The following is a 24719-nucleotide window of genomic DNA, read 5'->3' as shown; positions in this document are numbered from 1 at the left end:
CTGTGTCAGCTTGACGGGTTGTGGCTTCCAGCTAAGTCAGGAGGCCCAGTGATGCCATGTGAGGTCCAACCGTGACCACAGGGTCAGGCCAAGGGGTGCCGCACCCACTCAGTTCTCCTGGACAGAGGTGACACTGCAGGGTGTCCCGTGTCATGCAGCCCTGAGCATCGACTGACAGGCAGGCATCGAGAGGGAACAGGGTCTGGTGATTGAGAAATATGAGGCAAATTCAAACCCCCGTGGGATGCTATTAGGGTCCAGCCAAATGAGTGGCATGGTAGTATGAGCTCTCTGGGCCCAGGGTGCTCAGAACCATCCACAGGGCCAGTGTCTCATCTTGCTGTTGGCCAAGCCCCTTGGCAACCCTCCTCACACGGGCTCCTCATTGCTGCATCTTCTACAGCCCTCACGTGCCTGTTCACTGCTTACCTCCTGAGGGACAGAGTTATGGATAGGGTCAGGGACAGGGTTTGGCACCCGGTATAAATGAAAAATATCAGAAAAGCAGATGGATCTCTTTCAGGAGAAATGGTGCAAACGGGAAGCGGAGGGGTGGTAAACGGAGCCCTCCCACCTACGTCCCAGCTGCACGTTTTCATTTGCAGCTTCCAAAAGCGTTTTAAACAAGAGCTGGTGCCAAAGCTGGGGTTAGACTGTGAAAACTCTTCTCGGCACCAGACCCCTGATCCAAAGGCACTGGCTGCATAACTCTCTTTTCAGAAAGAGGCACAGACACAGCTGGGATCCTGGAAGGCGGGCTTTGACAGCCCCATGGGATCATCATGCCAAGATGAACACGAGTGAGCGCACGCTCTGTGTTTGTGGCTGAATGTCAGGAGGCTGAGACCACAGCAGGGAAGAGGAGCTTCTACCCCGAGGAAACCCACCCATGACCAACCATGTTTAGTGCACAACTATGTGCTGAAGGGTTCGGCAGGTGTGTGTCTGAGGAGGAAACGGGTTTATGAAAATCAACACACGGCAGAGGTCCTGTTTTTAGCTCTCCTTCCCCTAGGGTCATGGATTCGGCTGGCATACTTAAAGCTGTTGATATTATCTACAAAATACACATAAGAGTTAACTATGGCCATTTATAGGCCTATATTACTAATGCATCACCATCAAATATGATCCATCAAGGTATCTGGAAGAAGGCAGTGAAAGTAAGATGGAGGGAGGGGAGAGATGAGAAAAGGCTCAGAAACTAACTAGGAGCCACAGCCAGCAGCTACTGCCTCAGGAAGTCAGGTCTTGTCGTTCTTGGCCATGCCCACTCCTGGGTACATCCTCCGTGGTACACCCCCACCCCACCCCACCGCTACCCCCAACTGTAGTGTTGGAGATTGAACGTGGGGCCTCATGCATCCTATGGAGCATTCTATGCGCCTCCTCTAGGCCACAGCCTAGCCCTTCCTCAGCTGCTCTGAGGCCGCAGAAGGAGAGTTGGGTGGTGGCCAGACGCCAGCTGGCCAAGCGAGGGCATTCACCCTCTACGCCCTGCAGAGAAAGTCTGTTGATCCCCACCTAGCCGGCATGTGTTTCCCACAGCCAGGGCTGCTGGTTCAGAGTCTGAAAAGCTACGATCAGGGAACTCAACACCCGGGTCTCTCCTCTCCCACAGAGACCCCACATCAGCACTGGCTCCAGATGGAGTCACCCAGCAGGGTTGGGCTTGCCTGCCCCCTACCAGTAAAGGTTCTAAGAATGCACATACTGTTAAACACTGTTGCTTTTGTGTTTGTTTTTGTTCTCCTAAAGGAGAGAGGTTTTAGCTAATGGCTCTGACATTGTCTCAGCTAGAGGCCAGGCAACCAATGACGTATCTTTTGAAACCATGCCTATCTGACCCCGAATGCCCTTAAAAGCCCAGTGTTTGGCTAAACCATCTGAAGAGACCATTTTACCTGGGGTTTCCATGAGTACCCACAGCCCATAAAAACAGACTCTGTCTGCAGAACACAAGCTAGACACATTCTCAGGACCACAAGGATCCTGCTGCTTCTGAGGCAGGAGTCTGCCGAGATCGCGAACAAACAGACTTAGGAGACACAGGCATGGTGCAGGCAAATCGGCCTTCAGGGATGTATTTATCACGGGTGGGTCTGCCTTTAAAATGTTTTCTGAAACTCCTGCAAGCGCTTCCTGGCTTTTTCCAAAAACTGCTTGTGTAAATTGCTTTGCTCTAAAATGTGCTGCTGAAGGTCGTGGATCATCTGGTTCTGTTTTTCCTCATCAAGAAGGCAGCTGTCCAGGGAAATGTTGTGGTTAGAGCCTGGGGGCTGGGCCCCAGTGGAGTAAGACTTGAGGATGGCCAAGCGCATCCTCCGGCGCTCCCTGCGTTCTTCCTCCAGCTCCGGGTGGTAGTGGATCTCCAAGCTCATGTCCGGGTGTTCTGTCATCTCCAGCAGTGTCTTCTGCCTTCTCTGCTCCAGCTCTGCCTTCTTCCTCCTCAAAGCTATCCAGCTTGCTACAGAGTCTACCGGTTTCTCCTCCACTTCGGCTGGCTTGGGCGGCTCCTGTTCTGACAGTGGGCTTCCTGAGAACAAGTCATCTTGTTCGCCGGGTGGTTCTGCCTTGGGAACAGGCACCATCATGCTCTCACTCTTTAATGGGTACTTTGCCATTTGTTGGTACCTGGGGTACTCGACCTCACTTAGCAACTCTTTCAGACTGTTTTTGGACCATGTCTCACGGACCTTCGGCTCCACTGGGCTCCCAGAATCAACAGTTTCTGTCTCCACTGCTCTTTCCTCTTTCAGGGTGTCGCTGTTCTCACCCTGAGTATCTAAGTAGCTCTGCTGTTCGTCTGGATTCCAGTTTGCCTTGAGCCTCTGTACAAGGTGTAAATTCAGTTGTTTCTTCAGCTTTCTGTTTGTGTTAAACAATTCTTCGAAGGCAGACTCAATCTCTTTGTGCCACTGATTCTTACCGCCGCATTTGCATTGAGACACCTGGGGTGTGGCCTCCTGCTTGAAGGTGGAGCTGAGGGGCTCTTCCAGGTCAGGTGTTTTGTCCCTCAGATACCGGTCCTTGGAGTTGTAGTTTATGATCTGAGTAAAGCGTGATGTTTCCCTTCCTATGAGTCGCCTCCCCTCCCGGGATATTTCCTTCTGTACTTCCTCCATGCACTCAATTTCCTCAGCACTACTTAATAGTGGGTTGAGCTTTGCCAGGTCTGCCGCTCTGCTGGCCCGAGGGCCCAAGGGCTGGTAGCCACCGTTGCTCTTACTTGAAGATACCCGCTTCCCTTTACCCTTCTCACTGGAGTTTGGGCGCCGGGCTTTGGTAGAACCCCGTCTCTGTGAGCACGTTGCTTTTTTCCGAGACTTGTGGTGGTGCCTGGGGTGCTCTTCCCTGCGGCCCTTCTCCCCTCTAAAGGCTGCTCTGCTTCTCTCCTTAGCCCTCATATGTCTTGCTGTTCTTCTCTGGTAGAGTTCGTCCGAGTTGAGGTCGTGTCCCAGGGCCCTCCCTGTTGCTTCATCCAACAGATGGGCTACGTAGAGGCGCTCCATGTCTCTGACCTCGTGCAGCCGGGCCCCCTGCCACTCTGCCTTCAGCTCTTCAGCCAGGCGTTGCAGCTGCTGCTCTTTCCACTGCTGCAGGGTGACGTCGCCCTTGTCCCGGACTTGCATCGTCGTGGGCTTCTGCCTCAAAACCAAGCCTTCCTCAGAGGAGGAACTTGGCAGGGATGCTTGCTCCGTGTCTCTCTGCATTTCTGTGAGTTTTGCAGACACACTTGTAAGCAAAGGCGGCTGTGGCCAGCAGCAGAAGCTGCAGGGCCTGGGGCACCCACAGAAAGGCGAGAGATTCAAGGCAAACCTACAAAGCCAGGAGGGCACGGGCCACTTCGGACAGCTGGAGGGAAAAGTGGGCAAGGCCTCGGAGACAAGTGTACATGGGACTCTCAGCGTGGGATACACTAAAAAACACGACCACCAGATCTGTCCCCCACCTCTGCCCACTGGCACCCTCTCCCTGACTCCTGGTATGCATGTTTCACAGGGTATGACTGCAGAGGGCATCTGGTAATGTCTGGAGATGATTTTTGTCATCACATCATAGGCGGTGCTACATTGCAATCTGCAGCTGGGGACAAGCCAGGGATGCTACTAAACATCCAGAAAGGCACAGGGTGGCCCCGCGACTAAGAACCCTGCACCCCAGGAGGCAAGGTTAGGACTTAGGTGTGTGTGTGGGGGGCAGTCCACAAAGGAGCAGCTGAGAACAAACCAGGGGAAGGATAGGTGGGAATAAGAGCAGGGTAGCCTGGCCTGTGCTGACAGAGCTGCTTGTAGGTGAAGGATGAAGGGGCAGAAGAAGCTGCAGGCAGGGTGTACGCAGGGGCCTGTGTATACGGATGCATGCTTATGAGTTACATCTGTGTCACATACCTGTCTGTCTAAGAGCAGGGGTGTGCATGAAGGGGTATGTACATACATGCATTCTTGCCACATGAAATCAGTAAAAACCACACAGAGATGCAGCCACATACACGTCTGTGTGCCTGTCTATAAGAACAGGGTACATAAGCAGGCAGGTGTGTGGGAGGGAGCCCGTGCTTGCTTCACAGATCTCATACACACCAGACAGAGAGGAGGAGGCATTATGCTACCTCACAAAGCTCAGCTTGCCACTGATATTATCAGGGGGCTGGGTATCTCTGTGACACCAGAAGGGCCTGAGCATTGCCCAGACCTTCCTAGAGAAGCTGCGCTTCTCAAGGGGATAGAGTCACACCTGCAAGGAGAGCCCCCAACTGCCCTTTCCTTCAGTCCGAACAGAAGCAGGCTGAGCAGCTTAAGCCAGTGTCAGCCACAGCCATCAGAAAGCAGCTCAGCATGTCCCATACTGCTAACGTCACAGTTCAGGCTCCTCTGTGCACCAGGCAGCCATCGTGCTGGTTTCCTTTTTTGAGCTGGGGCTCGCCCTAAGTACCCAGGTTGGTCTGGAACTTGGAATCTTCCTGTCTCAACCCCTGGAGGGCTGAGCTTGTAGGCATGTACAGCCATTTACAGCACAGATTTTTTTTTTTTTCCTGAACAGCCCTGGGAGGAAAAGTGCTATTACCACCCAAGGTTCACAGATGGGGAAGCTGAGGCAAGGAGCCAGGGGAACACTGGAGCCAGATTACATACCTAGAAAGAGGTCAGCAGGCCCTCTCTGACGGGGTAGACCACCAAGGCCTTTGACCAGCCACTGCTAGTCACACCATCGCTGATGTGGATGCATATGTCCTTGCAAGAGCTCCTTGCGCCACACCAGGCAATTAGAACCATGTTCTTAAAACAGCAGCAGCTATTACACCTACCAGCCTACCAACCAGCATGGCGGCCAAAAGGAGAGCACCAGAGGAAGTCAGGACCCTCACCTCAGGAACTGAGGTTTTCTTTCAAAGGAACGGCAATCCAGGATGGAAAAGAATCCTGTTCTCCCCCACCCCTTGGGTTTTTTGTTTTTAACAAAATGGTTCTCTGACAGTTAGGTACCCACACTCAAAGAGGAGGAACCCAGACCCTTGTTCACACCATATTAAAAAAAATATATCAACTCACAGTTGATCCTTTATAGACCTATTGTCAGGTCTAAAACTATTAGCGTTTAGAAGGAAACCTGTATATATACTCATGGCCCTGATTAGGCGAAGATGTCTTAGATGTAATAGGAAAAACCAAACAGCTAAAAGAGAAACAGACAGACGAATGCCGTCAGAAGGAAAGCCTGTGCTTCTGCAGACAGATGAATGCCGTCGGAGGGAAATTCTGAGCGTCTGCAGATGCCAAACGTTCAAGACAACAGATGCTGTGAGTGACTCCAGTCCTTAACACTTACACAACGCCACGAGAAGACAAGCTGACTGTAAAACTGGCTAAAGAACAGAGGCCAGCCAGACGGCTCAGCAGGTAAAGCCGTGCAGGCCTGGTGACTTGAGTTCAGTCCCCAGGGTCCTGTGAAGGAGGAACCAGCAGCTGGAAGCTGTCCTCTCCCTCCTACACATGTTTCGACCAGGATATGCACACAAAAAATCATGTAATCAATGTTTTTTAAAAAGACACAAAGAGAACCGGAGAGGTGGCATAGCACCTTCCAGAGGACCTGGGTTCACCTCCCAGCCCTCACACTGGCATGGCTCACAGTAGCCTGTAACTCTAGTTCCAAGGGATCTGACACCTCTGGCCTCCATGGGTGTCACACTCATGTGCACATCCCATGGCCCTGCCCCTACACCCATCAACTACACACTCATTCCCCCATCTCACCCCACCCCCACCACCCATCCCCATCCCCACCCCTTCCATCCCAACTACAACATAATTAAAAATATTTTTTTAAAGAAAAAGACACAGTTCACCAAAGAAGACAGATGCATGGCTAAGACAGCACATGAGAAGATGGTTGAGGGCCATGTTCACCAGAGAAAGGCAGGCTGGAGCTGCAGTGTGTCTGCCTCACACACTCAAGAATGGCTGTGGATCAGGAGGAGGCAGGGACACAAACTCTGCACCCTGATGGCGGGCGTGTGAAACAGGGCAAGGTGCTCTGTCTGGCCATAGACTTGCTGAGTGACTGGGAATGAGCACAGATATGTCTGTAGCCAGGACAAATGGAAGCTCAGAGGAAAGAGTAATTCAGACCCCAGGGCAGTGCGTGTGAACGTGCCTCTCACACAGAGGTCCAAGCTTACCCACACGGGGAATAGCCACAGGGCTGTTGCTACAGATGGTCACAACTGTGTTATTGTGGCTGTCTCTCTGATGATACCAATCCCTCCAAAGTTGTAAAGTCTTTTCTGAGCCTGAAGCCGGTGGTTCCCATCCTTTCTCACAGGTGACAATCTCTGAGACCTGCCGCATCTCTGCCACCCAGAAGTGTCCCCATCTCAGGCAGTAACTGTCATCCTCATGGAGAAATCTTTGGGCTAAAGTTGGGGAAATTATAGCTAACGCCACAGTTTAGGAACACGTGTCCCCACGGCGAGTCCCAGCCATGTCTTCAGTGTCTTTCTCCTTTTTCCTGTGCCCCTCCCCCATTCTATCTTGTGACCAGAGGGTTTCACTCTGACTTGGGGAGGATCCCCGCTGAGCTTGAGATTGCTGAGGAGAGGCGCCTGCTCACATGATGTCCTCACCAGCATGACACCAAATGTCATCCACAGCCACCAGTAGCACATACACCTGAGCCAAACAGGAAGACCCTCAGCCCCACCCCCCACCTCAAAGGACATCCCCGTGCCTTTGAGCATTTGGGTAGAGGAAATGTCTAGTGCCTGCCCCTGTGAAATCAGGGTCCAGAGCCATACGGTTAGAAGCCACACAAGGAGCCAGAAAATGGGCTCACGCCAGCCAGGTCCAAGAAGCAGGCTATGGGGTCCGGCAGCTGACCTGTGTGGGTTCTGCCTCACTAGGGCAGAATGTCATCCTGGTGTCCACCTCACGTAGATGCCCAGGTCTGTCCACGAGGAAAGTCACACAGCCAGATAGCGGCCACCAGACCCTCTACTTGCTGGGGTCTGTTGTGACCTTGCTGCCACACGCCCCTGCTGCCAGGTACATGGTGCCCACAGGGATAAACCCACTGTGGTTGACCATCACTGTGACCTGAACATTCACTAGACAATGAGCACAGCAGATGCCACTGCCCTCCCCAGACACAGGTCAGCACCAGTGAGTGCTACCACCTCTAGGGATACCAGGGGCATCCCAGAAGCGTGTGCTCTTATACAGACGCTTAGCCCTAGCCAGGCGGTAGTTGTGAAGACAGAGCCAAGTGGGGCTAGCTGGGTGGACTCAGCAAAGATAACCACAAAGCCAGGCTGGCCACAGAGCAGGTGGACTTCCTGTCACTCCCAGGCTTCACACACATCCCCTCGTCTGTCTGGAGGTGCACCATGATGCAGAGCAGAGAAGTAACTTGCCTAAGGCCATCCAGCCCTGACCCAGCAAGTGCCAAGGTCTCAAATCTCAGCAGGAAGACCCTCATCTAGCTTCCTAACCCGCAGACGGGGGCCAGGGCTGGAGGCTACTTCCAGGAGGCGCATCAGCTGTGGTCTCGGCTGGGCCTGTCTTCTGGTTGCCGCTGAGGCTTGAGTCCAGCCAGCGTGCATTCTGGGTATTTACCCAGGCTACAGTTGGGCCGCTGGGTTCCCCAGATGTTCCACCTGCTCCCTCTCAACACGTAGCTCTCACTCCTTCCCCCCAACAGCAGCTGAGCCTGTAGGACTGCTTACAGGCTCCCCATCTCCCACCCCTGCACCTCTCTGCCTGCAACCTCCTCAGTACAGTACACCCGAGGCAACCTCTAACCCCCCACCGCTGTCCTCGCCAGCCATTCTCCAATACCATCCGCAGGCAGCAGCATCGCACCCCTGAAACACTAGCAATTTTCAGGGCTCCACGCTAGGGAGGTCCAATCTCAGCCTGTGGGATGGCAGCAGGGTCAGGCCATGCTGCCCGTCAGCTCCTGCTGGCTCCTGCCCCAGGGCCCACTGCTGCCCAGAGCCTTAACTGTGCCCATGTGGGTTCTCCATCTGTATCTGCAGACTCCTGCCCCGCCCCTCCCCGCCACTCCACAACAGTGGCTCTTCAATGGCTTGTACACTCAGGACTCAGACACCAGCACTGTTTTTGAAGCATACACAGACAGTTAAGGCTTAGTGACCTCAGCCGGAGGGAGCCCTTCTATGCAGCTCAGCCTTGCACTCTTATGCAAGCTCTCTGACACTGTCTCACAAGAGTGCCTGGCACATGGCACACACAGTTCACCCTTCACCTGGCAATGCTCTGTGTTTTCTTTTTCGTTCTTTGGGACAATACAGGGGACCCCCAAGGGCTCTTAAGGTACACAGAACAAGGTTTTCTTAAACTGACTCCCAAATGTCAGTCAACTCTGCATAGCTGCCTGCATTCTCCTAACTGGCTGTAACTGTCCCCCGTTTCCGTGACAGCGACCTGTCCACTTAAACTTCTGTGGCCTGGCACCACAGGAGTGTATGTGCAACAACTGAATCCGACCTAAGAGCAAACAGGAGCACAGGGGCCGGCGGGCCTGGCCGGTGCCATCTGACTCCAAGCTCACGCACCCTGAAACACAACACTCACAGGGTACTGATGATTCCAAGGAAGACAGGTAATCAGCTGCAAGGCTCCGGCTTGGACCACTCTTGTGTGGCTTTTTTGAAATTGGGTTTCACCATAGGCCAGCCTACGGCTTGTGGTCCTCCTGCCTATGCCCCTCCAGTGCCATCAGGCCTAGATCACAAGACTTTTCAACAGCTTGGATTCCCAGGCAAAACGAACAGGAACACATACAAATCTCACCAAATCCAGCAATTGAGAACATGGAGGTTTGGGGGACCAAAGCACGGCCTGTGGCTGGGAGCCACATGGCCACCCAAAGCACCAGTTTAATTTCTATCTGTAGTCAGAGAAGGACTGAACCCTGTGGTGGATGGCCTGGATAGCCTGGGCCCACAGGAAAAGAGGGACAGTGCAGCGATAGGGCCACTGCACCCTGTCTCCACAGCCAGTTTGCCCTAGCAGCAGGTAAGATGGCCCCCGTCAGTGAGAATGGCACCCGGCTCAAAGGGAGCTCAGCCAACATCTACAGTAAAGGCAATAGTCAGGGTCCAAAAGCTGTTGGGCAGACGTGGGTCTGTGGATAGCCATGTGACAAGGTTACAAGATAATTGTTTTAAAGGCACACTGACGGGCTGAGGAGATGGCTCAGTCAGTAAAGCTCTTGCTATGTAAACATGAGGACCTGGAAACAGACCTCCAGCACCCATGTAAAATCGCTGGGCCCAGCAGCTCATGCCTGTGATCCCAGTGTAGGAAGGCAGGGACTGGATTCTTGGAGCTCACTGGCCAGCCAGTGTCTCCAAAGAGCTCTTAGTGAGAGACCCTGTCTCAGAATATATGGTAGAAGGCAAGGGAGGAAGAAACTTGATGTGGCATACACAAACCCAGCAAACAAATGAAAAGCATACTGAGAGCCACGCCCGGTGGCTCAGCTCTTTAGTCCCAGCACTCCGGAGGCAGAGGCAGCAGGATCTCTGAATTGGAAGCTGGCCTGGTCTACAGAGTGAGTTTCAGGATGGCCAGGACTACACAGAGAAACCCTGTCTCAGGGGGTGGGGGAGGAAGAAAAGCACAATTTAAGCGTTGAAATGGTTAGGAATACACTGGATAGTGGGAAATGGACAGGAGCTGAGGTGAGCTGGCCAGACATGTAAAGACTTTCTTCCCAGAGGGTTCTGGGAAAGGAGGAAAGAGGACAGGGAGAAGGGATGCCAGCAATGCCCTGAGAAGGACAAGGACAAAAGCCAGCGGTGTCTGGAGGGCTGGAGGAGTGCGGGGGGCATGTTGTGCACCCAGAGAAAGGTGCTGAACCGTGCTGCCTCAGTCCCTCATCTGTGAAGGGGGTGACGGCAGCCTCTCCCATACCGTGAGGACCACCCCAATGTGAGGCAAGTCATGGGGGTGGGTGAGGGTTGTACTTACTGTGTGTGTCTCCAGATGACTGGGCCAGGCTATCGAGGACACATTACAGGGAGGCAAAGGTTGGCCTGGTGAAAGGAAGCACTTTGTACAGGGCTGTCTCGAAATCATCGGGCGGGTAGTGAGACACCCATCACTGGAGGCATCCAAGCCATGCCCAGGTGAAATAAACATCAGAAATGTTTTAACCCCATTTCTCTTGAGTTCTAGCTTCTAAAAACCATTCTCTACGAGACACACACACACACACACACACACACACACACACACACACACACAGGCTGGTTTTCACCCAGATCCTGGGGGTGGGGCTTCTTACTAACATTTGGCCATCTTCCCATGCTCCCCCTGGGCGGGGTGGGCTCTACCAAGTTAAGAAAGCAGGGCAGCCAGCTGACGGGATGAGGAACAAGCTTGGATTTCCCAAGACAGACCTTGTAGCAAGCTGACCTCTGACCTCAGGATCCCGGCTTCCACCAACCAGGAGGGGCACTTGCAGCTGATCCAACTGGTGCCTTACTAAATATAGGGGTGCTGCTCATCACCTGCTTTCCAAGCTCCTAGCCCAGTCAGGGGCGCCCAGCTGCTTCTCTTGTTCTGTTAATGACCCCCGACACCTCCTAAAGCAGCTACAGTCTCCTCGACCCCCACCCTCTTTATAAGATGGACTTTTAAATCTGTATCAGAACATGTGGCCCAGACACATGCCCCCCCACACCAGGGGCACAAAAAGAACCCCCCTCCCAGAGGAGAAGGGCCAGACACCACAATTTTGTCCTAAGGTGGTCCACGTGGGGCCTCAGGGACCACTGACCCAGGTGAGCTGGAATCCTCCCACTTCTGCCAGCAGTCCTGTCTGCCCTGGCTGGTTAACTATGAGAGGCCGTTGTCATGGGAACAGCAGAGCTGTTGTGCTGTGACATCACCTCAGGCGTGAGGTCAAGGACAGAGACCGGCCAGTCAGAGGACAAACTTCCAGGTGAGAAAAGCAGTAGGGCCGTGAAGGTGAGAAAAGCAGTTTGTTTCAAGTGACGGGGCCCACGGCCGTGAGCTTCTTGAACGTGCCTGTTTGAAGAGGTGTTGATAAGCAGAGGCCATGAAATGAGGAAGCCTTAGGTCACAGCCACTGTGCGGAGGACATCCTCCCTGCCCCGCCTGGCAGCATTATGACCTCCTCAGACGGTGCTGTCTGCCCCAGCTGTCAGAACATTAAAAGGACATTCTTGATAGACACTGCCCTCCCCTTCTCCTGCAGAGGCAGCAGCTGGCTGGATGGGGGCCGAGGGTACGGGCCTCTTCCCAACACCTCTCGGAATCTGATTGAGGCAGAACGAATCCTAGCTCCTGGCCCTCTGCCACTCCTATGCCTGCCTAGAACCCAGATCCAGCCATGCCTGACCCTGCTTCTAGGATCATTTTACAATAAGACCACTGAGAGGTTTAGTTTGGGGAAGCTGCCTTTTTTAAGAGTCAGAGCAACTTGATTACGAAGTTTCTCCCAATGAGGAAAAGTGGACTGCAGAACAGGCCGAGGTGCGGGAGAACACAGGATCAGGAGAGCTGAGCCTGGAGCCAAGGGCTTTGGCTGGGTTGGGTGAGTTTTGGGAGAGCCCACTGTCTTGGGCCAGCATATGTGAGTTACTACAGGAGAAAGTTTCTCTATCAAATCTTCCTCCATCATTCTGGTCCCTTTTCTCATACTCATGATGGTTTATTTTCTTTGTCAACTTAACTGAGCTGAGGGACTCGGCAAGCTGGCTAATCTGGAGCTGTTTCTGGACATGGTCATCTTTGAATCAGACTTCTTGAGCCACTATGCCTAAGCTTGAGAACCCAGAAAATGTACGCATTCTTTCTCTGCTTGGGTGCAAATACAGCCCTGGGACTGACCTTCGTGTCTCTTTCTCTTTCCTCCTGGTCTTACTTATATCAGCCCTTCACCCAGAGAAAAGTTCCTGGACAGAGGTGTCTAGGATACATTGGCCCTTTGGCAGGTCGTACTTGCAGTCTGCCCCGAACCACTAACTGCTGCCAGTTTCCATCACTGTCTCTCTGAGTCTGCCCTGGAATGGAGGTGATGTGGCCACCCCCAGCCCTGCCACACCTTGGCTCTCCTGACACCACGTCTCAAGCTCTTTATTAATCTGATCAGCAGGCTGGAGAGATGATGGCTCAATTTGACAAAGTGCTTGCAGGGCCAGCCTGGTGCGGGGTTAGCATGAGGGCCTAAATGTGATCTTGAGCAACATGTAAAAAGCTTTGGAAACTTTGGGGGTGGGGTACATGTTTGTAATCCCTGTGCTGAGAAGTCCAGACAACGAGTAGACCCCATGAGGGTCACTGACTAGCCAGCCTCGACTAACCAATGAGGCCCAGGTCCCAGCAAGAGACCTAGCTCTAAAAGTAAGGTGGCTAGCTCCCACAGGCACAGGTACATATGCATGTATACAGAAGCAGACACACACACAAAGAGGAGCTAGGCCAAGAGTGGAGAGCTCATGTAAGCCCAGCGCTGGGCAGGTGGACACTGGGGATCACCGGGACTCTGTGTCCAGCTAGTTTAGCCTATTCTATAAGGCTCATGCCAGTGAGAGACACTGTCTCAAAGAACAAACAAACAAAACAAAAACAACCTGTATGGCTTGGACGGAATGATACTATAGATTGATCTCTGGCTTCTATACATATGCACACTGGCACACACACGTAAACATGCAAACATACAAAATGAATCCACACCGCCAAGCTGGGTGTGGTAGCACTATGCCTGTAATCCCAGCATTCAGGAAACAGAGGCAGGAGAGTCAGGATAGTTCGAGGTTACCCTGGGCTACATGAGACCCTGTCTCAAACAACAATAATGAAACAAACAAACAAACAGAAACCCAAACATCCACTGTACTAAACAATACAGGCCACACTGGCCAAGACCAGCCAAGTCTAGAGGGTACAAGGTTGGTGGCTCTGTGTTATTAGGTAATCATGAGAAGTACTAACTTTAAAACAAAGTATAATTCAAGTCCATTTTAGGAAAAAAGGATGCACTTGCCAACAGGAGCCTGATTTCCTATATGTCCTCACTTTTACATTTTAATTTAAAATATCCACACCGAGCTGTGGAAAGGATGCTCAGTGTTAGCCTGCCATGGTGTAGGAGGTCCTGAGTTCATCCCAGCACCACATGACTGATGTCATACCTGCAGGGCATTCACTTACGGCCCCAGGTACTGCATAAGGAGGTGCTTCTAGCCCCCCCTCGCCCCCCCCCCCCGTGAAAGCAAGACTGAATAAACTTGTGACCAAATGCTCAGTGGTGTCTGTTACCAATTCTCTCAGGGAAAAAAAAAAATTCCTGGATACGGGCTTATTTTTGTAATCCTGAGTGCTTCTGCCAGCACTCCCATGGGAGACTCCAGAAGGCGTACGTTGAGACAAAACATCTTTGTCGCCAAGCCTCCACAAGGAAGGACACCCAGCCTTCTCTTACCCCAAAACAGCACCCTTGTATACAGCAGCTAGGAAGCCTGCTCCTGTTGGGGTCTCACTCCTGGCACTGCCCCTGTGCTGATGAACTTGGACAAGTCACAGACCTCTGTGCTCCATCTCCCGAGGGTGGGACGGGGAGAAGCCAGGCTGGGTTCAGGTGTCCCTGAAGGAGAGAGGGACACTGTGTGCTTCCATCCCAGCACGGTGGGGGATAGCCTTTCCTGGCACCCCGAGCCTTTGTTCCTACAGCTCCTGGGCAGAGCCCCAGGTGCCCCAGGAGTTCAGAGGTCTAGAATGGACACAGCAATGCTGGCAACCCGTGGGGACCCTCAGGACATCATAACCCCGTCTTCCAGAACTTTACCCAGCAACACCTTCTCTACTCTACTACTGGAGTCTGTTAGACAGCCTCCTGCCTGTTGCTAGAGAAGAGGAAACAGCCCAAGAGGCACACGGTAGGTCTCAGTCAGCACATGGAAGGCTGGGCCTTCTCTCCAGACACCTCTCCCTCTTCCCTGGCTAAGAACCAGCGGGCCAGTGTCCTAAGCAGGTCTCTGTTATAATCAGGTGCCTGGCAGAGGCTGCTTCTGCCACAGTCAGCTCTGCTGCGCCTCCAGAAGGTACGTGAACTCCAACAGGGCACCGGGAAAGCCGGAGCCACCTGCAACCACAGGCTGGAAAAGCACAAAATGTCTCAATCACATGCTCACCCTGAAGACACACTAAGAAGGCCTCCGGCACTATCCCACAGGAAAATCTGCACAAGGAACCAGACTTGGCAAGATGCACATACCCACCACTACCCCAGGAGGAGTCTGGGGGACTTACTGCAGTTTCAGGGTCAGCTCGGAAAACAGCCCCACAGGCTTCCTTTCTCAAGTCATCTTGCTTGCTTCTAGAAATTACAGGTAACGGGATGAAACTACCATACCAAACACAAACCAGAAAGCTACATCCGCGTCGATGCCAAGGACAGATTTTCTGCAAAGGATGAACCTCTGAGGGACTCAGGCTGCAAGGGTCTTCACAGCCTCTGCCATCCTCAGCCAACCCTCCACTGCTGAAGCATTATATAGCCACAGACGGAGCCCAGTCTTAATAAAACTTTATTTACAATGGGCCATCTGCCCAGCAATGGGAGTGATTTTGTCAACCGTGGGAAAGAGGCCAGGGAAATATCAGATGTCAGCTGCCCTGTGTGGGGCCAAGTCACACCACCGAGATGTGTCACACACATGATTATGTGCAGTGTGCCTGGCAATACAGGGAAGGGCCAGTTCCTCTGGGAAAAGGCTGCTCTGGAAGCCTCCGAGGAGGGCCCTCTGGGTGCTCTGGGTGCTGTGAACTAGACAGGTCATCTTGGAAGGGTCTTGAGAGCCATTAAAGTCACATGCTTTAAACATGTATGTCTGTATACTGCGTGTAAGTGCAGTGCCCACAGAGGCCAGAAGAGGACATAGGATCCCCTGGAGCAAGTCATTTGTGAGTCACCTGACTTGGATGCTGTGAATAAACTCAGATCCCATGGAACAACAGTATGCTCTCTTTGTCCCTGAGCCATCACCTCAGCTCCCACGAAGCTTTCGCTTTAGTGGAGTGATCTGTACAGAGCATGAGTCAGGCCTCAATAACAAATAATGCCGACAAGCAGAGCCCTTATCAAAGTCAAAATACACTAGCCCCAAGGTAATGCCTAAAACCCCACATGATGGAAGGAAGGAAGATGAACCTCTTGAAAGGTCTCTTCTGACTATAGCGCATGTACACACACACACACATACACACACATGCACACACACGTACACACACACAAAAAGCCACCTGGGTAAAGTGGTGCATGCCTGTAATCCCAGCACTCATGGTGGCAGAGGCAGATGGATCTCTGTGAATTCAAGGCCAGCTTTGTCTACAAAGTGAATCCATGACAGCCAAGGCTACCCAGAGAAACCCTGTCTAGAAAAAACAACAAAAAAGAAACAAGCCAGGAGATCATCAGCAAGTTTACCAAGCCAGTGGTTGCCTATGAAAACAAGGGTAGAAACCAGCTGATGGTGGGTTCATGTTTGGTGGTGGCTGTTGAGGACTGGGCTGATCCAAGGCATTCCCTGTGGCCCTGCTGCAGGGAGAAGGAACATAGTTCCCAGCCTGAAACTAGGACTGTGTTTGGCAGAGCCAGTGAGGGCCTGTGGCCAGGGCCCTGGAGGAGCTGTGCTTCAGACCCTAAGAACCCAACTCTTCCCACCCTGAGATTGGATTCACTGTTCCAAGGCCACTGTGTGCTTGTGTGTGATGTCCCGTGTTCCCCTTGTGCAACACTGATCTGCTGTGTCTCGCTGCATGATAGCTTTCTGCTGACTCTGTCCCATTCCCCCACACACCCACAAATAGGCCCTAAGATGCTGTAATAAACTGGCTTGGAGGAAGACACAGCTTGTACAGAGACGCCCAGGCCCAGTTTCCTGTATTCTATCTTCTTCTCCGCCCTCCCACTTTCTGTACTCTTTGGCTCCCTCATCTGAGTGTCCACTGTTGCTAAAGCGGCTCCTGAGCATGTGCATGTTAAGGCCATGTCCCACACTGGGCAAGAATTGGGAGTGATCATGCTTAGTACACGGGCTGCACCTGGGCTGGCCAAACTGACCCACTCCGGACCTCCTTCTGGATAGGTGGGAATCTGCTGTACAGCAAACAGCAGCTGACTATTTCACTCTAAGAACTGTGTCCACATTCATCTCTGCCAACAGACGGGCAGGCAAACCTCACAGAGGCGGCTGCTGCTCGGCATTCCATCCCTCCTCAGGGCACTCCTGGATCCCATGCTCCCAGGGACTGCTCCAGGTTAATGTGTGTACAAACTGGGCACCAACCTAGAATCACTCTTGTTCAAAGACCTCCTTCCTACCCGCAGGGCCCTGAGGCGGGGTCCTTCATCACCCCGGTTGGATTTTTGCTTTTTTAAAATCTTTATTATCACTGTGCGTGTGTGTGTGTGTGTGTGTGTGTGTGTGTGTGTGTGTGTGACTGCGTGTGGGCACACAAGCAGAGGTCAGAGGACAACTCTGTAGTTCATTTACTCCTACTTTTATATGGATCCCGGGGCTTGCCAGGCTAGTGTGGCAGGAGCCTTTATCACTGAGCCATTTTGCCAGCCCTGGGCCTTGCATTTTATCCTATGCAGAATGGGGGTGACAAAGAGAATGAGGCGGCGAAGAGCACCTGATGCTTCCCAACAGCTGCCTTTGTCACTGTCACCCTGTCTTCCCTTCCTTCAGAGGTCACCTGGCCTACCTCCCAGGACCGCAGCTGTTCCCCTCTGGAGGCAGCAGGACATCTGGTCCCTCTCTCTTCTCCCCACACCCCCAATATGTGATACCTGCAATTGAGCCTCAGTATTGGCCGAGGGTTAATGAGGACTGAGAGGCAAGTCCAGCTGGGCACAGAAGAAGCTAATGTCCTGGCCACCACCACCAGTAGGCTCTGCTCCTGAGCCACTGGCTTCTGTCCTTCCTCCTTCGCCCACAATCTGAGGGACGAGAGTGAGTTACTGTCTCCGTTTCCGAGATGGGACGGGAGGTGGGGACTCAAGCCAAGGTCATTGCGCTGGTCTCTGGCCATCACTCTGGGCAGAGCCAGCCTCTGGCCACATTTCCCTGTAAATGCAGGCGCCCCACCCATACTGGCTCCTCCCCCATTTCCTGTTCTTTCCACAGGCCCCTTCCCCCTACATTTTCCACAGTCTGCTAAAGAGCTGACTGGGCACTTCCCCACCCAGGCCCACAGCCCAACAGAACTCACAAAGCCCTGTCCCGCCTGACTAGATGGCCAGGCTAGGACACACCTGCCCGCCTACTCCAGAGTGTGGGTGTGCAGCCGCAAGGCCCTTCTCCCTAGTTAACCCTGGTTTAGGTGCTGGCACTGGCCCCTGGTTGATAGAGTGTCCTCGTGGGGCTCCTGCCTAGGAACTGCTCCCATCCTCCTCCAGTGTCTAAAGCCTCCTGGGTCCCACCCGCAGCGCAGGCCCTGCAGCTCTACACAGGGTAAGCCTCAACCGCAATCACCCCAGGCTCTTCTTTCTCTGTTGCAGGCCCCTTGACCTACAGGGTCATCTGGCCTGCTAAGATCCACACCACAGGATCGCCTAGAGCCTGTTATCATCCCTCCATCCAACAGACCCCTGTCAGGGCCGTGCTGCAAAGAGCAAGATCGCCCAGGAGCTATATTCCAGCCTTTACTTCCCTCAAGGCAGGTGCTGGGGCTGACTCATCCTTTTAAAATTCTCTGGAGCACCTGTCACAGAACTCTGTGTACAGTCAGCAATCCAAATGCAACTCCTCAATTGTACATGCTTAGAAGAATAAACCACAAGAGAAGCAGGTGTCTAAGTCACAGCCACACAGGGTCCACAGGCGGCTAAGCCACATAGTCACTCGGCGGAGGACCATGGGTGCCTAAGCCACATAGCCACATGGGGGCAGGACCACACGTGTCTAGGCCGCACTGGGGCCACAGGTGTCTAAGCCACACAGCCACAGCTGGCCTCCACACACTGGGCAGAGGTTCATCGCTCCAAACCGGAGCTTTAGGCAGAAAAGCAGCTGCAGCTGACCAAGGGTGGGCCCCTTCCTGAAGGCGGTCACATACGCAGACCCCCTCTTTGTAAAAGCTACCCCTCAGTTTACATAGCAGAGAACCTCCCCAGTCTGCCTCATCAGGGACGCCACAGCTTTAAGATACTCATCTGACCCAGCCCGCCAGGAGCAGCTCACTGTGCGGAGTTCTCAGACTCTCCCCCTCCACTCCTGCACACGTGAGCAACCACAGAGACCCAGCAGGCGGGGACAGCAGGCTGTATGGAGTCCAGCTTGCTTAGACTTGCGGGGTGGGTGTTCAGTCGAGTGAGTCTAGGAGGTTTAGGACAGCAGGTGCCAGCTCTACACCGCAGTCTCTCCTGACACCCTGAGCATCGTGGCCATGCTCAGTCTAGAAGCCTATCTTCTTCCCTATCCTTTGACCGTATCTCACCTGCTGGGTTCCCCTCTGCCACACCTGTGGACACTCACAGGCTCCCCTGTTCACATGCAGATCTGGCAACCAAACCAAGACCCTGGGCAAGCACTCCCATCAGGGAGGAAGCCATTAATCATTGGCTCATCACACCGCCTATAACCTCTGCTGTTGTCACATTGTCCTACGGATCCCACTGCCCCACACCAGCTCAGGCAGAACAGCAGCAGAACTGCCTGGGCAGCCTTAAAATCCCACTGACCACACCCAGGCGTCAAGGCTCCAGGTGTTCACGATCCGGGTCACTGATCTACAGCCTGAGTGTCCTCAGGGGCTTGCTGTGCGTCCACTGTGGGACAGGATGCACCATGTGACCCCGTGACCACCCAGAGTGAAGGGGCTTGACGCTAGTCTGCAGCGGCACCTGGGCCACCTTCCTCGGCCACTGTGCACCTCTCTCACGTCCATCCAGCCCACCCACCAAAGATGCTCACTCTTGACAGCATTCAGTGAGCACTTAGCCACGCCTGGGGCAATCCTTCCCTGGCTGTGCCCTCCACTCTGCCTAGCTTCCACAATTTGCTTCCTCCCTCTGGAGAAATAGCATCAAAGCCACAGGAAGCTTGGTCCCAGGAAGCTTGTGTGTGTGCATGCCAGTAGCATGTGTGTGTGTACCAGGGGCACAGGGAACGTGCAGCACAAGCCTTAGAGCCAGAGGGGGGCCTGGGAAGGGCCCCTACATGAGCCCTGCCTGGATCTTTATTCTTCCCTTCGTTTCTTCTTTTGCTGTTTCCCCTCACCCCTTGAGACTCCCGGGGGCCTGAAACACATCTCTCAAGTACATTCTGATGCAAGTAGTCCACCCACCCACAGTCTTAGGCATTAGGTATCAGCAGTCTCCTGCCAGATCCAGGCTCCAGCTCTTGCTCAGAGCCTCCTGGGGACCAGGAGGTGAGGTGGAGGAAGCCCAGTGCCGGGAAACTGACCAGCCCACCAGGATATAGGAATGTCAGAGGCCTGAGCAGGTCCCAGGCTGGCGCTGAGCTCAGCATGTGATGTGGGAGAGTCCACACCTCCCTGCTCTATTGGCACTATAAATTGGCACTATTCATTCCTCTGTAGCTCCAGCCCTGGGAGCTGCCAACGACTGAGATTCCAGCAGCAGACATCCATCTGGGACACTAGTCAAAGGGTTCCTACAGCCCCCTCCTCAGTGGCCGCCAGAATCTTTACCTTTGTAACTTGCAAACCCATTCCAAGTTGCTACATGCTTACCCCTTGAATTTGGCAAGCTTATCACTTGGGTTAATCATTTTCATGAACCGCACAAAGTCTGACTTCCTTTATGCCTCCCGCTGGCAATCCGGGGGCAGCTGGCAAGGGTCTGCGTGTGCCAACTAACCTTGAACATCTACCTTTAAACCCACCTCTGCCATGACCTGCCCTGGTGTTTGATTTCCCTGCACCTGCTGCCATTGGTTTCTTCAGAGACACACCATCCACCGAAGCCCTGCAAAGCTCTCAGGGCCTGCTAGTGCCTTGCTTCTCTTTTCGTACTGGTCAACAAACACAGGTTCATTACTGTGCGTGTGCTGCGTGCTTTCTCGAGTGGACACTCCTACCTCTCTGGTCTCCATCACCACACACACAAATACAAACAGGCCCCACTGAAAGCCAGTATGTCCTCACCTTGCTCACCCTGGGACCCAGTACCTGGCCCTTTGGGACTTGACTGTGGCTTCAGATCTCACTTTCTGGGCAGAGAAGGTGTATTTTTTTTTTCTCTACTCCCAAACACCCTTGATGCCAGATAGCAATCAAAGAAGCTGGGGCCTGCCAAGTAGGATTTGGTCACTCCAGCGTTCACATGGGGTGCTGCCCGAGGCTTACAGTGGGCGGTGAAAGACTCCATTAGGTGAGAGAATCAGACCAGCAGCATGCCTGAGCAGTGCTAGGATGCAGACATGTGTTTCCTGCTTGTCCTGACCCGAAAATGCAGAGACCTGGGCCTTTCAAGAGTGGGCCAGGCCATCTCCTATCTCTTCCATCCGAAGGTCATATTCTCTTGGCCCACCGTGGCTCCAGATCTCTCCCAGGAATCCATTCCTGGGCAGAGGCTGAGCTAGTCAATAAAGCTGCCTGTTGGCAGTAACCACAGGGAAAGCCAGACTTCACTAACCCCAGACATTACTCCTTGCCAGGCTCCTGGGTCATGTTCTGGGTGCACAAAATCTTTGAAAACTACAGCTATCCAAGTCTGGCTCAGGCCTTCCGGATCTGCCTGGAAAGCTAAGAGACGGCAATGGACAGTTCTGATCCTGGCCAGACCAGGACGCCCCACTGAGCAAGGCACAAATTGGTACCACTTCCAGGAGAACAGGACTCTGGGGCAGACCTGGTGGCTTCATCGCAGTCCCTATCCAACAGACCCCTGTCAGGGCCGTGCTGCAAAGAGCAAGATCGCCCAGGAGCTATATTCCAGTCAAGTTGGTCAATCCCAGGAGGGGTGAGTGGAACTAAGATAGAACACCCTGCTGTGCTGAGTCCAACAGTGCTCCCCCCAAATTCACGGTCACCCAGAACCTGGGTGACTGGAACCCTGTTTGGAAGTCTCTGATGATGTAAGGAGGCCAAAGTGGGTTTGAGCAGAGACTGAATCCAATGGCTGGTATCCTTCTAAGAGGGGATTGAGCATGGCTGTGTGTAGAGCATTAAAGAGTACCAGGAGCGCCCCCCTCCAAACTGGGTGGGGGGCCTGGGCTAGACCCTCTCTCAGACCCCCAAAAAGCAAGCCAGCTCCTGGATTTCAGGCTTCTGAAGGCCTGGACCATGAGACAGTCGGTTCTGCTGCTTTGGGGCACCCATTCGTGGTCATCTGCCATGGCAGCCACAGAAGTCACAGCTGTGCTGTGGGGTCGGGCCCCTGTGCTGGGAGGAATTCAAAGTCTTGGCTCCGTGATGATTTAGATGCAATGCTTCGGCCACCAGTGCCGGGGAATCTAGGCAGAAAGGGGCCTGTAGGCACTGACAAGCGCCCAGAGGCCCCACCTCTGATCCAGGCCAGGCCAGTGCAGCTCCCAGCCTGGTGCTGCCTTGGCAAAGACAGAAGAGTCTTTCTAAGCATCCTCCAACTCACAGCTAACAGTGTGCGCATCTCAAGCCAGCTCTTTCCCACCCGACCCCTGGAAACCAGAACCCCAGTCCTCCATGCTGCTTTTTCTCTGAGTTCCCCCAAACTTGCTGGTCAGAAGTACGGCCTCTCCACAAAGGGCCCTTAGGGGTGCCTGTACTCCCAAAGGACACCCTCATCTGAAGGGGCCACTTCCTCCACCCCAAATCCTGCTGACCGTCACAAAGCGGCATTAGACAAAAGATCTAATTTCCCCCAAATCAGATTGTGTTCACAAACTCCTCCACAAGCCCTCACCATACCCTATGCCCAGGTGGGCCGGGTTGGGCAGCATCAAAGCTAAAAACCCTCCAAAGAGCCAACTAGGGTGGGGCAAAGAGACACAGGAAAGGGCATCAAGAAGGCACTTCTGACACCTGAAGAAACTGAGCAACTGTGGTTTTGGTCTGTGTGGGCAATGGGCACAGGGTACAGAGACAGATGAGAGAGAAAAGCCAGACGATGACTGACCAGGAAGGTGGGCTGGGAACCAGAGTCTCACCTCCTGGGTAACTGCGTTTGCCCATGCGGGAGAGGCCTTCCGAGGTCAACTCCGAGGGAAGCCTCCCTCTTCTACCAGCTTTTCCAGGGCCGTGTACCTCTCTACGTTCCCCTTACCTGGCTCGCCAGTGCCCACCATTTGGGTTAAGGAGTCCTGAGGGCAGCACATATGCTGGGCAATCTAAGCAGCCACACAGCCCTGTGGCCCCATAGTCAGCAAGTAGCCGTGTGTGTGTGTGTGTGTGTGTGTGTGTGTGTGTGTGTGTTCATTCTGGAAAAAAAAGTCAACAGCAGCAAACACTCAGGCTCCTGAACCCCTCCTGGTTCTGTTGGTGGGGCCTTCCCGGGCACGCACAGCAGGAAAGTGGACTCTAGCTGCCTTCCTCTGTCCCTCTGAGCTCACGGGATCTGCGTAGGGGGCTTCCATTCCGCCCTGCTTAAGGCAAACACTCCCAAATGGCTGCAGAGAAGCCCTCGCCACTCAGCCAGCACCTCACCTGTGGAAGTTTCTTCCCGGGGTTCCCAGTCCTTTGGCCACCGTACCCCGCGTGTCCCCCACTCCCCCGCCCCCAGCGCTGGCATCCCAGGGAGGCCGCCTGCCAACACCCAAGCGTTCCCTGGCTCCCTTTCCTGGGGCCGGAGCTGCTGCGGAATTTCGGTGGAATTTTGAGGTCGCCAAGCCTCCCTCAGCTCAGAGAGGGAAAGAAAAGAGAGAAGCGTGCGGAAGGGGTACAGGGGCGGGAGAAAGTGCTCTCGGGGCGCTCAGCTGCAGGATGCCAGAGGGAGCCCCAGGCAGCCGCGCGGCCAGGGAGGTGGGCCGCGCGAACCCGGGTACAGCCGCTTACCTACGTCTGCATTGCAAAACGCCTGTTGCGGGTGCACCGGGGAGCAGCTGCAGGCGTCGGCCGGGCGCAGCAGCGTGGTCAGCAGCAGGAGGCCGAGCGCCAGCCGAAGGCTGCGGGCCGCGGCGCCCATGGCGCGCTGGGGGCCTGTGTCCGGCTGCTGTGGCGCGGGCTGGGGGGCCGGGCACGCCCCTCCTCACCTGGCCCGCTCCCCCGCGCAAACTTTCTGTCCTCTTTGTCAAAGGGGGAAGCGGCGAGGGGAGGGCGCGGGGCAGTGCACCCGGCGGAGAAGAAAGAGGCTTGGGGGCGGCGAGCGAGCGCAGCCCGGCTCGGCTCCTCCGCTGCCTTCTATGGCTGTGTTTGCTGCGGGCTCGGGCCGAGCCGCCGTTTTATTGCGCTCCGAGGATCCTCTGCTCCTCCTCTCGGTGGCTGGCGGCCAGTGCAGGCCGGGCGCTCCCAGCAGCCCTCCTCCCGCGTCGCCCGCGCAGCCCAGCCCTCCCCAGAACCCCGGCTTTTGTTGTGCCCAGCCTGGCACGGCTGCGGGCTTCCCGCACCACCTGGCACGCTGCGCCGCAAGGCCACGCGCGCTGCGTACCTGACTGCTCGCTGGGGCCGCACCCACGCAGCAATGCTCCCCCAGATGGCCAGCTGTGCTGTGTGTTATGCCTGATAGGCCCTGACTCTGCGTGGAACTCAGGCCTTGTCCCTGAAGGCCACCAGGCCGTCCCCCACCCCCACGACCTCCGGCCCAACTTTTTTTTCCAGCTTGGCTCCAAGGTCTTCTTCATGTCTCTTTGCACTGGGTAAATCCCAAGCACCCTCTGAGGCTAGTGTCACTCCCCATGGGGGAGGGTGGAGCGCTTAGAGGCGGTAGAATATTAATCCTTCTCCCTCCCCACCCCGCCCCGCCGCTAGTTGTTAAACAGAGGTTGGGGTTGGTTATGGTGGACAAAAGAGGATAAAACTGGTCATATTTTAGAGCAGCAAAAGGGGCAAGGAGTGGGCCCAGGGGCCATCTTTGCTCAGGATGCCTACCCTTTGGTCATAGACTTCTGCCAAAGCACTTCTGTGTTCTAGGGAAGACCAGAGAGCTAAAAGGTGAGGTGAAAGAGAGCCATGGTGATGGGTGGCCAGAGAACTTTTGTCCTCAGATGTTGGCCATCAAGATAGACAAAAATTGAGGAAAATGAAACAAAGAGTAATGGCAGCCAGGTGTAATGGCAC

At 54.2% G+C, this 24719-nt stretch overlaps 2 protein-coding genes across 2 annotated transcripts in view; both read right to left on the bottom strand.

Annotated features, from left to right (window-relative positions):
* Timp2 (TIMP metallopeptidase inhibitor 2) overlaps window positions 1-24009 on the bottom strand; it is a 47042-nt gene extending 23033 nt beyond the window's left edge. Inside the window, exon 1 of the mRNA XM_021639990.2 lies at window positions 23499-24009. Coding sequence (XP_021495665.1) covers window positions 23499-23628 — 130 coding nt within the window. The 5' untranslated portion in view covers window positions 23629-24009. The remainder of the gene's footprint in view (window positions 1-23498) is intronic.
* On the bottom strand, window positions 1347-6220 carry Cep295nl (CEP295 N-terminal like). The gene has a single exon (XM_021639974.2). The coding sequence runs from the start codon at window positions 4050-4052 to the stop codon at window positions 2109-2111; it is 1944 nt and encodes a 647-aa protein (XP_021495649.2). The 5' UTR covers window positions 4053-6220; the 3' UTR covers window positions 1347-2108.
* Window positions 24010-24719: the final 710 nt, after the last annotated feature.

Source organism: Meriones unguiculatus, chromosome 7 (assembly GCF_030254825.1).
Source record: "Meriones unguiculatus strain TT.TT164.6M chromosome 7, Bangor_MerUng_6.1, whole genome shotgun sequence".
NCBI classification, from domain to species: domain Eukaryota; kingdom Metazoa; phylum Chordata; class Mammalia; order Rodentia; family Muridae; genus Meriones; species Meriones unguiculatus.
The sequence above is the reverse complement of the archived record's forward strand: the minus strand, read 5'-3'. Positions and strand labels throughout refer to the sequence as shown.